The sequence below is a fragment of the Pituophis catenifer genome, unplaced genomic scaffold (genome assembly GCF_029215685.1).
Source record: "Pituophis catenifer annectens isolate HBS135680 unplaced genomic scaffold, rPitCat1.0.hap2 SCAF_1, whole genome shotgun sequence".
NCBI classification, from domain to species: Eukaryota; Metazoa; Chordata; class Lepidosauria; order Squamata; family Colubridae; genus Pituophis; species Pituophis catenifer.
In genome coordinates this window covers 74,213,966-74,225,845 of record NW_027256881.1, presented here as the reverse complement: position 1 = coordinate 74,225,845, position 11,880 = coordinate 74,213,966, and the positions used below count along the sequence as shown (strand labels likewise).

The window sequence follows — 11,880 nt, the reverse complement described above, 5'->3', positions numbered from 1 at the left end:
GATAGGAACATTAACATTGAGGTCACTGTGGAACCCCATGATGGGTCCATTGGAACAAACCTGTTTGCAAGATGTCTTCCTTAATATCTTCCAGGATTCCTGTCTCACCTGACTTTATGGTTTTATGTCTGACCAGGCCACCAGACTGGCGAATATGATTCAAATATGATCTCAGCCAAAGCAGATAGGACTTTTCCTAATTTTATTCTTGTCTACAATTTCCTTATCTAAATTCTGGCAATATTTTCCCAGATTCCCAGTCTCGACTCCTAGATTCCATCCCTAAATTTAAAAGGATTTCAAAGTAATCTTCTGGCTGTCCTGGTGTTTACAGACAATTGTTTTTCAGTAGAGAGGGTGGAGACTTCATGTTTTTGGAGGACTCTCCTCAGCCCAGGAAAAGTAACAATTATGGAACAATGAAAAGTATCTCGTCCACATTCTGAACAAATCATTTCTAATGTGACAGCTAACACTACGTGAAGCACCATAAGCTGGTTAAAGTATAGTGATCATCTTATGCTCTTAGGACCGTAACGCCCTCCATCGTTGCTAATCCCAGAGAAAAGCTTCTGCTGTTGAATTTTACATTTAATAGCAACGTCTGCTATTTACTTATGTTTTATACACGCCACCAAAGTACACCATCACACTCCTGCATCCTAAATCAATTTCATTAATACTATAAATTCCTTAAAAAAAGGAATTCACACACACTTAGCAAATAGTAAAATATTTCTTGCTTTACATGCTTTGTGGTAAGAAAGGATAAAATGTGAACTGATTCAGTGACCTTTTTCTGAACCCCAGCTATTAATAAGAATATAATAGGAAACAGAACAGCAGCTTATTTTCTGAAAGAGGAACATTATCTTTTTTCAGATGCACTTACAGTATTTGCAGCAGACACACCACCCCCTTTTTTTCTCCCCTCTCTATTCGATTTCCCCCCATCAGAGCCAATCTATGTGGGTTTCCCTGGCAATCTGTCTTGGTCATTATAATATGCACAATATCTTCAGGAAGAGATAGGGAGAAAATGTGCGATGGTCTTTCAGGTAATTCAGGAAATGGTCTTTTTCTTCCATTTTTCACTCAGTCTCCTCTAACATGTTGCCCACCCTAATGCAATTTAGGGCTGGTTCAGAGGATTCTGACATTTATTGAACAATATAAGTCCCCTAAGCATTATCTTCTGCTTCTGCTTATGTGAGGATACAAATCAAAGGACATAGGTCAGGGGTGTCAAACCCGTGTCATCACATGACGTATCGTAACTTTTTCCCCCTTCGCTAAACCAGGCGTGGGTGTGGCCAGCGCATGATGCATCCGGCTCACAGGCCGTGAGTTTGACTGCCCTGACATAGGTGATGTCAGCCAAATCAGGAAAACCAAACAGAAAATAGAACCAGACAATCAAATTCTACTTCATTGTAAATTAACAGAACCCTGCAAATCTAAAAGTATCGTTCTCCCACTGTAGGGAGGATCCCTCTGAGTCTCCTGCCCCACCCACTGTCCTACTGTGGGCTATGCTGTCTCTTATCTGACCATTTCCTAGGCAGCATCTCTTTGTCCCGCCTCTCAAGATCCTTCCAATATCCTAGATGCTTGCCATTTCTGCAGTTTCTTTCAGAGTATGGTGGTTTATAATAATTGATAGTAAAGAATAATAATCAGAACTTTGAGTAGTAAAAATAAAACATAGCTGACTTTACAAACAGAGCCGCAGCTTCAAAAAGCAGAACCCAGATTGGAAGACAATAGGACTACTATCTGAAATATTCCACTGCTTCATAGAACAATAATGGAAGTGGAGAAACTGGCAGGTGGGGTGTTTTCTGAACTGCACTGAGGTTTGTTTGTTTTTAAATACATGTGTAATCTCCAGTGATCTGTAAAATTAATTCAAAAACTGTTACAAATATCAAGCAATGCCTAAATCACAAATGAAAATTATGAAGATAATTAAGTCAACGTCCATATCTAAAAATCTAAAATGGGATAGAATAGTTTACCATAAGAAAAGGTAGCAAGGCATATCGTGTTGAATGGAATCACAGTAGAAGCAGAAAAAACAATATTTTTAGAAATGTAAAGCCTGATGTTCCATTTATGAGTATTCTAGTGGAATATTGACTTTACTCCAAGCTCTTATTTCTCACATTTTATGGATTAGGATCCTTTGACACAATTAGGCACAATTGCATCCATTAGGCAAAGGATTGTGTGTGATTGAGAGAACAGAAATGGCATATAAATCAACAAACTAAATAGGAGAGTGCAAGAACATCATATTTCACCCATTCTCTTCTCTGAAAGATTTCTAAAGTGCATTATTTTTCATCAAACCGAATGAGAACCCATCAAAAATAAGGCAGAATTTCTCTGCTTTATATTAGCTCATAACATCCTGGCAGAAAGCTATTTAGCTTCTTCTTGAACATATTTATAACAGAAAAAGCTTTCTAAGTTCTACTAATGAATTACTTTTACTTGGAGGTTTTTTTTGTGTCTGATTTGCAACCGCTTTTATTTTTACTTACTTATTTATTAAATAATCCAATATATATTGCTGCCCAGTTGTCAAGAAAGTCTAGGCAGCAAATAAAATAAAAATAACATTTCTTTAAAATGGTAACTGACTAAAATAGAAATAAGGCTCAATAAAAATACAGAACCACTAGACTAGGAGTGTCAAACTGATGGCCCATAGACCAGATGTGTCACGCGCAGGCCACACCCACCCCAGCTCCATATAGCAAAAAACATCACAATACATCACGATATGTCTCGTGATGCAATCGAGTTTGACACTCATGCACTAGACACATACATTTATGTTGGAGTTCCCATGCTAATGTCCCAACTCCCAATATTTGGGAGAAAGGCCAGATTTTGTGGCCTTGCAAAAGGCCAACAGAGTAGGAGCTGTCCGTATTTTAGTGGGGAGACTGTTCTATACAGTAGACAGCATTACAAAGAAGACATACCTCCACGGACTCACCAGATGGCATTGCTTTATCAATAGCACCTAGAATATGTTCACTCTGCCAGATCTGAAACTATCAGTCACTCAGAAACCACAAGGAAGCTCACAAGTAACTGGTTCCATACCACGTAGGGTTTTTAAAGTGTCAACCAGCACCCTGAGTGCAGTTCATGTAGGAGCAGTGTTACATGGGTGTACCATGATGTGCTCAAAACTGCATCTGTTGATGCATTCTGGACCAGAAGAAGCATCCAATGCTCTTCAAGGGCGGCCCCATAAAAGCCTCACAAATGTATGAGTGACTGTGAGAAGTGCAACGGGCTCACAAAATGTATTTGTATGAAAGCTCTCCTCTAGGATCATACACACCTGTGTTGGCCTGATCATTAACTCACTCTTCGTTAAAATCTAGAAAGATCAAGTTCCATTTCCCTTGGTCATATATAAAAGGAGCTGGATTTTAGGCTAATTTCCTTTTTATCCAGCTACCTTTGTTGATTCAGAATATAAGAACCAAACACAATACACAGAGTAATTCCTTGTTATGGGACAGATATATATTCAGTACATACAACCTGGAATGCAAGAAATAAACTTGTCTATTAATCAAAAGAATTATTGTACACTGACTCTGGTTTATTTTCTTACCTTTTAGAGTTGCTTTCTTAAGTACCTTCATTGCATAGAGTTGCCCAGTATCAGAACCTTTGATTTTTCTCACTAGAAATACCTGTGGGGAGAAAAAATTTAAAGGGCACTTTAATGAAGTACAATTAAAATAATGGTATTTGTTTCATTTGCTTAATGTAAAGTGAACCTGCCAGGTATGTGATCAAGTAAGTATGCATTTCTCTATTCTTCTGTATTTATTCTTTATTTAGAAAATCTGTACGACACCCATTTCCTTAACAGTTCTTTGTGGCTTATAAAAGAAAAAAATAAACCCACCAGAACAGTATAATCAAAACAAGAAATACAAAAGAAAGATAAAAAGCACTTGATCTTAAAATACCACTTCATAGAAAAAGTTGCTGTCACAATGCCTACAAAAACAGCCAAATTCACAATCGATTTTAACAGTAAGTCTACAAGTGCTCTTAAAATATGGGATGGAATAGAAAAAAGTCTTATAGGAAATTTAAGCCTACAATGAGTAAGACTTATAAATCATGATTGGGCTCAGAAGACAAACACAGAGGATATGTGGGATTTTTAAAAGAGGCTCCACTTACCATTTGGACCATTTTTGGAGCCAGTAACAATTTTAAGGACTAATGCACTCCAAGTAGAATCTCAGAGACTAATACTCAGAAAATAAATAAGGGTTGATTCAAAACTCAAAGTTTTATCCAAGAGTTCTTTAATATAAACAGGTTTCTATATAGGTTTTGTCCTTCAGATATCTACATTTGCCCACACAGATAGCGAAATAAGGATTTTAGTGGCAAAAGGAAATAAAAAAAGAAAAGGTTTATTTATTGATATTTCATATTTCTTAATTGTCCAACTCCTTCAGAGAGCAGCTCTAAGTGATGATAAGATCCTGATTTTCTCCAAATAATGGTTTGTATGTGCAGAATAATAGAACAAAGAGCTCCAAATGAAAAATAGGATACAAAATATGCCTTAGTCTAATTTTATGGAATTTCATATCAATTCTTAACTTCCAAGTGACAGGAACAAAAGGAAATGTACTGATTCCCCCCTCTCTAAAGTAAAAATGCACATATGTACACTATCTAATATTCAGACCATTGTAAAAACCTCAGCCCTTAGTTCAGACATTTGCAACAATAAATACCTCAAAACTGCAAAGTATATCTTCTTGAGAAACACGTTTAATATTTTGAAAGTTTCTTCTCTCCACAGCTGGTTTAGGAAAAGCCAACCTCTTGCTCAGTAACAGATTTCTCTCTAGCAATATCCGCTGAAAGAGGCACAGCTGGAACTAACAAAGTTAGCTACGTATTCTTTCAGTAAGTGCTCTTAGAGGGAAAGGTCTGCATTGGATTACATATTTTAAAAAATCACTATTCACAGAAATTTTCTTTGCTTGCTTTCAAGCATCCTAATTAGGAGGAACCCCTTTCCTTTGCTAGCTTAATTTACAACCTATTGTACTCAGAAATCCAACTCACTGGTTTAAGACTGCAACTAGATTGCAATAGTTCAGAAGATAATAAGACAAATATTAAATAAACTCTGTCATATAAAGTTCTAAAATAGTTAATTTTTGTTGCGAGAGCGGTCATTTATTTTTAATAATTTCTCAAAGGTTGTTCAATTTTTAAAATACCACTAACTAATATTTAAAGGCATTCAACCTTTAAGATTATCTAGGAATTCTTCACAAATTAAAATATCTGCATTTTAAAAAAAATAAGCAGCAAACCTTTGAAGAGTGAATTTTTTTCAAAAAAAAATTGATTTATATGCCACCCTTCTCCGGAGACTCAGGGCGATTTACAATGCGTTAAGCAATAGCCTTCATACTTTTGTATATCTATACAAGTCAGCTTATTGCCCCCACAAACTCGGTCCTCAATTTACCTACCTTAGAAAGGATGGAAGGCTGAGTCAACTATTATACTATATTCATGAATGGGAGAAGAAGAGTGGGAGAAAAAAAATCAGCATTTGATTTTGCATACCTTTGCCTTTCTATAACTATAGAACGCATAGCTGTAAATCTGACTTTATATTTAATAAGATAGTCATTTGTCAGCTGTTCCCTGTAATATTGGGTAATATTGCATTTGATTGTATTCCTCTCAAAGCATGTGAGTCAAACACTAACTAATGTTTAAGAAGATATGAAAATACTTATCATATCTATAAAAATACAACAAATGAAAACTAATTCAAAACATTATTACCTGCTCATTCCTACCAAAAGCTGTCCACTGCAAAATAATTTCTTATAATTCCATTAACTGAAAAACTGATTGCCTTGAACAAAGGTGCATTTTTAAAATATGATATCATATACTAACTTGGTAGATGTGGAACACTGAAATATTTAAAACTTGTATGGATTCAGGCTAGATGAAGAGTACTTTCTCGATTTCTCCTCAAAGAGTGTTGGGTTTGAAAGGGAAATGGAAGGAGAATCAGATTTAGCTATAAATGACAGATCTCAAGAGTCTAATCAGTGTTTTCCTTCCAGTTTTGTAGGTTGTATCTAATATAAACAGAAGAAACCTTATCCAAAAATATCTTCCCTGCTTCCCTATTTCAAATCACTATATTCCCTGAAAATGCTCTGTGGGGAATCAAAGTTCTCCTTAACAACTGGAGCTACATTGAAAGAGTAGGCTAAATGGGGGAAACTGTGGCATCTGGGATGCCTTTATTTTGGTTCATATAATCCACTGACAAAGTAAAAATATTGTTCAAAAGCTGAGGGTCTGAGTCAAGAAGGAATAATAGAAGGTACCAGAAGAGCTGGATGTTTCCTTCATTCTCCATAGCTTTAAATGCCCTATCCTTGAGGAAATATTAGATCCTTGAAAAAGAAGCGAGGCTGCTTTTATGTTTATAGCAACATGAAAGAGGGTAAGGAAAGGAAACTAGGTACAGAGGAAGAGACGAGGAGTCAGAAAAGAGGGGGGGGGGGAAAAGAAAGCTGAAAATGTGACCCTATATATGAGTCAAAGGATGCACCTCTCTCTCATGAAGATGTTGTTCCTATGTCTGTTCCTATTTGTGCACAAATCGCGCGCAAAGCGTGTGCGTGAAGCGAACCAGTGGTAACACTGGTTGAAACCCACCACTGCTTCACAACAGCATCAACTTTCAGAATTCCTACCTAAATGCACTGCATTCTAGGAACTGATCCACCAACTTTGAAGACAGATTTGAAAAAGCTAAATTACACATAAAACATTACCTTTCCATAGGAGCCTTGTCCCAATACTTTCAGGAGCTCAAATTGAGAGGGATCTGCTTTTTCGAAACCTTCTTTGACATGGTGACTGATGTCTATCTCCTTTACAATGCTTTCTTCCTGTGAATGAAAAAATAAACCAAGGCACAGTTCATGACCTGGATAAAACTAATTACATCACTTAATTCCAACTGCTATTCTTCTATTCAATTTTCACTTCAAGGCTAAGCATTATACTTGTGTGAAACTATTAGTTCCATCCATCTTTGTGCACAAATATTTTCATTTCATATGTTAAACATATTGAACCTGACTGTGATTTACTTTCATCTATGAAATATGTTGATTTATTACTAAATTAAAAGAAAAGTAAGACTGTAAATCAAAACATAGCAGTCAGTTCATAAAGCTGCTAGGCCTGAGTAAGCTATTCTATTACAAACCTTGGATTTTTTTTTCAAGGTAGGGGAAAACAAAGGACAGATATTACTGTCATCAGATTTAGGGGTTAATTAGTAGGTGCACCTTAGAAGCAATTATTTTGGAGTTAAAAAAAACTCCCATATTTGACTAAATTTCAGCTAATAAGCGCAGAATATTTAGTTCCCTTGGTCAGCCAAATAATAAGAGCAAATCATTACTGTTGATATGTCATATTTTAAAGTTGGCTCGTCAAGAACCCCGAATCCTTATACTCTAATTGTAGGTACAGACCTGTTAAGTCTAGTAGGCTGAATTACAGCTAATAAAAACTATAGTAAGAACTCCATCCGGTTAGTTCAGAAGAATACTTGACAAAATTTATATTCAGATGTCCCCAGTTCACAGAGGGGTTAGAAAGAACTTTTCACTTCAGTGCTAACTCAGCATTGTAAGCAACCTTACATTTCACCTCAGCTGTAACATCTGGCTGAACTTTCTTCCTTTATGCCATCTTTAGAATTTTTAATGTATCTGTTTTATATATTCCAACTGGATCCAATATAGGTCAAGAGATGTCTAATATCTTATATTATAAAGTTGAATATATATGATACTTTAATCCTTGCTTTTTATGAAAGGGTCTAAAATGAAGATAAATTGCTATTAATTATGAGCACATAGAGCTATAACTTCATTAGTACAAGGAAAATTCTCACCAAAATCTAGAACGACGTTATTCGTACATAAACAAAGAAAACAGATTTTTCTCAGGAGAAAAGCTGAATAACTAATGACGTATTCCTTAATGTGTAGCATTGAATAATACCTGCCAGCCTTAGATCTTATTAAGTCTTTTTGTTCTACATAAAGTGTTGTTATTGTTGTATGTCACATAACTTAAATTGTCTGATTAAACGATCCAGATTGTCCTCTCTGAATCTATGATTGAGGTTACTGCTAGCTAATTACCTTGCAGATCTGGAAAAGGTGAAGAATATCTCTGCCCAGGGCAACAAGGTGTCTTGGATTAGCTTTTATAAATAGTCACTTTATATATATAAACAATTACTGGTATAATAAATTCCATTTACAAAGGACAGACCTGAACATACATTATTGCTGAATTCTTCTTTGTTATAATCCTGTCTCCAGATATGAACTCAAAGTCATATTAAAAATGTCTTTACTGTTATTCTTGAGATTGGCAAAGCAACTAGAAAAACAGATATAGGCTAAATCACAAGGTTTTAAATCAAAGTCTGTTTGTTGAATAGCCCACGGGAACCTGGTTTCAATATTACTATTAAACTACAGCCCACATATTATGTTCAGGCAAAAACAAACGTACATTACATGGATCCTTCTCACTCTTTTCTTAATTAGCCTTTTTTCTTCTTTTTTAAAATCATGTTTACTGTTTAGTTTCTTTAAATCACTAGTATGCCAGGGTTTTCTTCACTGTGCAACCATTTTTTTTCTGTTGTTATTGTAGGGTATTTTTCAGGGGTGAGATCTACTTACCTTCCTTACCGGTTTGGAAGCGCATGTGTGCACAAAACCTTCTGCGCATGTGCAAAATCTTCTGCGCATGCGCAAAATACACATTACTTCCTGGTTAAAACTGGGCAGTATGACACCCAGGTGGGTGGGCAGAGCTTCGCTCCACCATCGCTACTGGATCGCCGAACCACAGGCCAAGATCACTACCGGACGGGGCGATCTGGTCCAATCCGGGAGCATTTCATCCCTGGTATTTTTAATATTTTACTATTACAAATAAAACACAAAATCAAAAATAAACATGGGTGGGTATAATGTGTGAATCTGATCCAAGGCTGCCTAAATTGGTTTCAGAATATAAAGTACGGTAAGTGAGAGAAGCACCATACTGAACTCTTTGAAGTACTCTGAATATGTGATCCGTTTTAACTCTGCTTGATTGTTTTAAGTTCTGCTTGTATCCAGGCTGAGCAAAGATCATATTTTTATGCAGTGCTAGAACAATAATCCACCCAGATTCTAAAAACCTGCTTTGATTACAATTTACTCAGGCAAGTTTTCTTAACCAAATGTTTTCAATTCTGTGGAACTATCCTCTCACTATCTCTAGCCAAAGCAAATATACCAAATAAAAAGTATGAAAATAAATATTCAGATGTGCTGAGGATGATGGGAATTAAAATCTAATGTATTTCCAGGATTCTAAACTGAAGAAAAGGTTTTAAATAAATTTCCATTTTTTTGGGTTCAGATCAAACAGGACACTGCTTTTATGTAGGATATGTAGAGCAAAAGCTTTTGGACAACTTCTGATTAGTCAGAAGAAAAAAGGGGGAAATGCAGGAGCTATAGGAGCCTAGAATCAGTGAGGTCACAAGATCTATGCATAAAATCTACATTTAAGGCCAGAGGGGCCTAAATTAATGGCTGTTAGCTTCAACTGGGCAATTAAAGCCCCATATCTTTTTAATGTATGATCTTTCTGGTCTTTTGAAGGGCATTAAACACTTGGATATTTCCTCAGACACTTGGGCTGCAGAGTTAAACTACTTTGAAAGCTCAAACTGCCCAAGGAGCTGCTGATACAGTTCTACAGAGGAATTATTGAGTCTGTCATCTGCACCTTTATAACTGTCTGGTTTGGTTCTGCAACCCAACAAGACAGACACAGACTTCAGAGGATAATTAGAACTGCAGAAAAAACAGTTACTACCAACTTGCCTTCCATTGAGAACCTGTATACTGCATGAGTCAAAAAGAGTTGTGAAAATATTTACAGACCCCTCGCATCCTGGACATAAACTGCTTCAACTCCTACCCTCAAAACGACGCTATACTGCACACCAAGACAACTAGACACAAGAACAGTTTTTTCCCGAACGCCATCACTATGCTAAACAAATAATTCCCTCAACACTGTCAAACTATTCACTAAGTCTGCACTACTATTAATCTTCTCATTGTTCCTATCACCCATCTCCTTCCACTAATGACTGTATGACTGTAACCTTGTTGCTGGTATCCTTAAGATTTATGTTGACTGTTTCCTAATATGATTTGATTGCTTATTTGTTCCCTATGACTATCATTAAGTATTGTACCTTATGATTCTTGACGAATGTATCTTTTCTTTTATGTACACTGAGAACGTATGCACCAAGACAAATTCCTTGTGTGTCCAATGATACTTGGCCAATAAAGAATTCTGTTCTGTTCTGTTCTGTTCTGTTCTGTTCTGTTCTATTCTATTCTATTCTATTCTATTCTATTCTATTCCATTCCATTCCATTCCATTCCATTCCATTCCATTCCATTCCATTCCATTCCATTCCATTCCATTCCATTCTATTCTTCTGTTGATGGATTTGTCTGTGATCTGAATTAAAATGGGGCTGTTTTGGGGTCTGGCCAAATGTTATTACCAAATCTATTTTTTCTCACTTTATTCAACGTCATTTTTACCTGTAAGGTAAAATTGTTTTGTTAATTTAAATTAATCTCACCAGTGAGCAAGAGGTACATGTCTTGACTTGGCTAATTTGGATGTTGTCATTACTTAACATAAAAATAAAATCTCTTGGGATTATATTTTAACTGAATAATTTTACTTCCTTGTATGATGAAAGAGTATTTTATTTTGTCTTTGAATAAAGGTTTAAAGAAATCACCAGATAACGTTTTTTCAAGAAGGTAAACATGAAGCTCAGAGGTGGAAAGGGGAAAAAAAGAAAAAGAAAGGCAGCTGGTGGCTGGCCAGAGTAGAAAGCAGGAAAAGAGGAGGAGATAATTCTATAATTAAAACAAAGAAAAGAAACTAGCAGCACCTTTTGACATTCTATAATTAAGCATAACTTTGGTTGTTGTATCTCTTTAAGGAGAAACAACTTATGTCATTTCATATCATTTCATAAAACAAAAGGTTTGATTGTTCATTTCTAACTTATCTTCTGAATAAACAGGGGAGTAATATAATAACCCCCCTGTTTATTCAGGGGAGTTTATCTCAAATCCAAATTCTACAATACAAGGAAAAAGAACAGGCATGACCAATGAGGCAAGGCAAGCAGTTATCAGTTCCCCACAAAAGGGTTGCAATAAATTAGGTCATCTCTACCTACCAGAACTCCACCACAGCCAGTCCTATGACTGAATAAAAAAGCAGAAAATATGGGCGTGGGGATAATCATCCTGACTATCTTGACAGACTTGAACATTGGGCACTATTTAACAAAATGAAATTCAACAGTGAAAAAAGTAAGGTTCTACATTTAGGCAAGAAAAACAAAATGCACAGGTACAGTGTATGTCGTACCTCACTCAATAGTAGTAACTGTGAGAGGGATCTTGGAGTCCTAGTGGACAATCATTTAAATATGAGCCAGTAGTATGCAGCAGCTGCCAAAAAAGGCAACACAGTTCTAGGCTGCATAAACAGAGGGATAGAATCAAAATCATGTGAAGTGTTAATACCACTTTATAATGCCTTGGTAACACTTGGAATACTGCATTCAGTTTTGGTTGCCATGATATAAAAAGATGTTGAGACTCTAGAAAGAGTGCAGAGAAGAGCAACAAAGAT

General features: G+C 36.0%; 1 protein-coding gene across 2 annotated transcripts in view; it reads right to left on the bottom strand.

Moving 5' to 3' along the window:
• RPS6KA2 (ribosomal protein S6 kinase A2) overlaps nucleotides 1–11,880 on the bottom strand; it is a 201,082-nt gene that overhangs the window by 79,377 nt on the left and 109,825 nt on the right. For both annotated transcript variants that reach the window (XM_070951337.1, XM_070951329.1), the window contains 2 exons: nucleotides 6,882–6,998; nucleotides 3,641–3,722 (listed from right to left, as the gene is read on the bottom strand). In XM_070951337.1, the coding sequence (XP_070807438.1) occupies nucleotides 3,641–3,722; nucleotides 6,882–6,998 (199 nt within the window). The remainder of the gene's footprint in view (nucleotides 1–3,640; nucleotides 3,723–6,881; nucleotides 6,999–11,880) is intronic.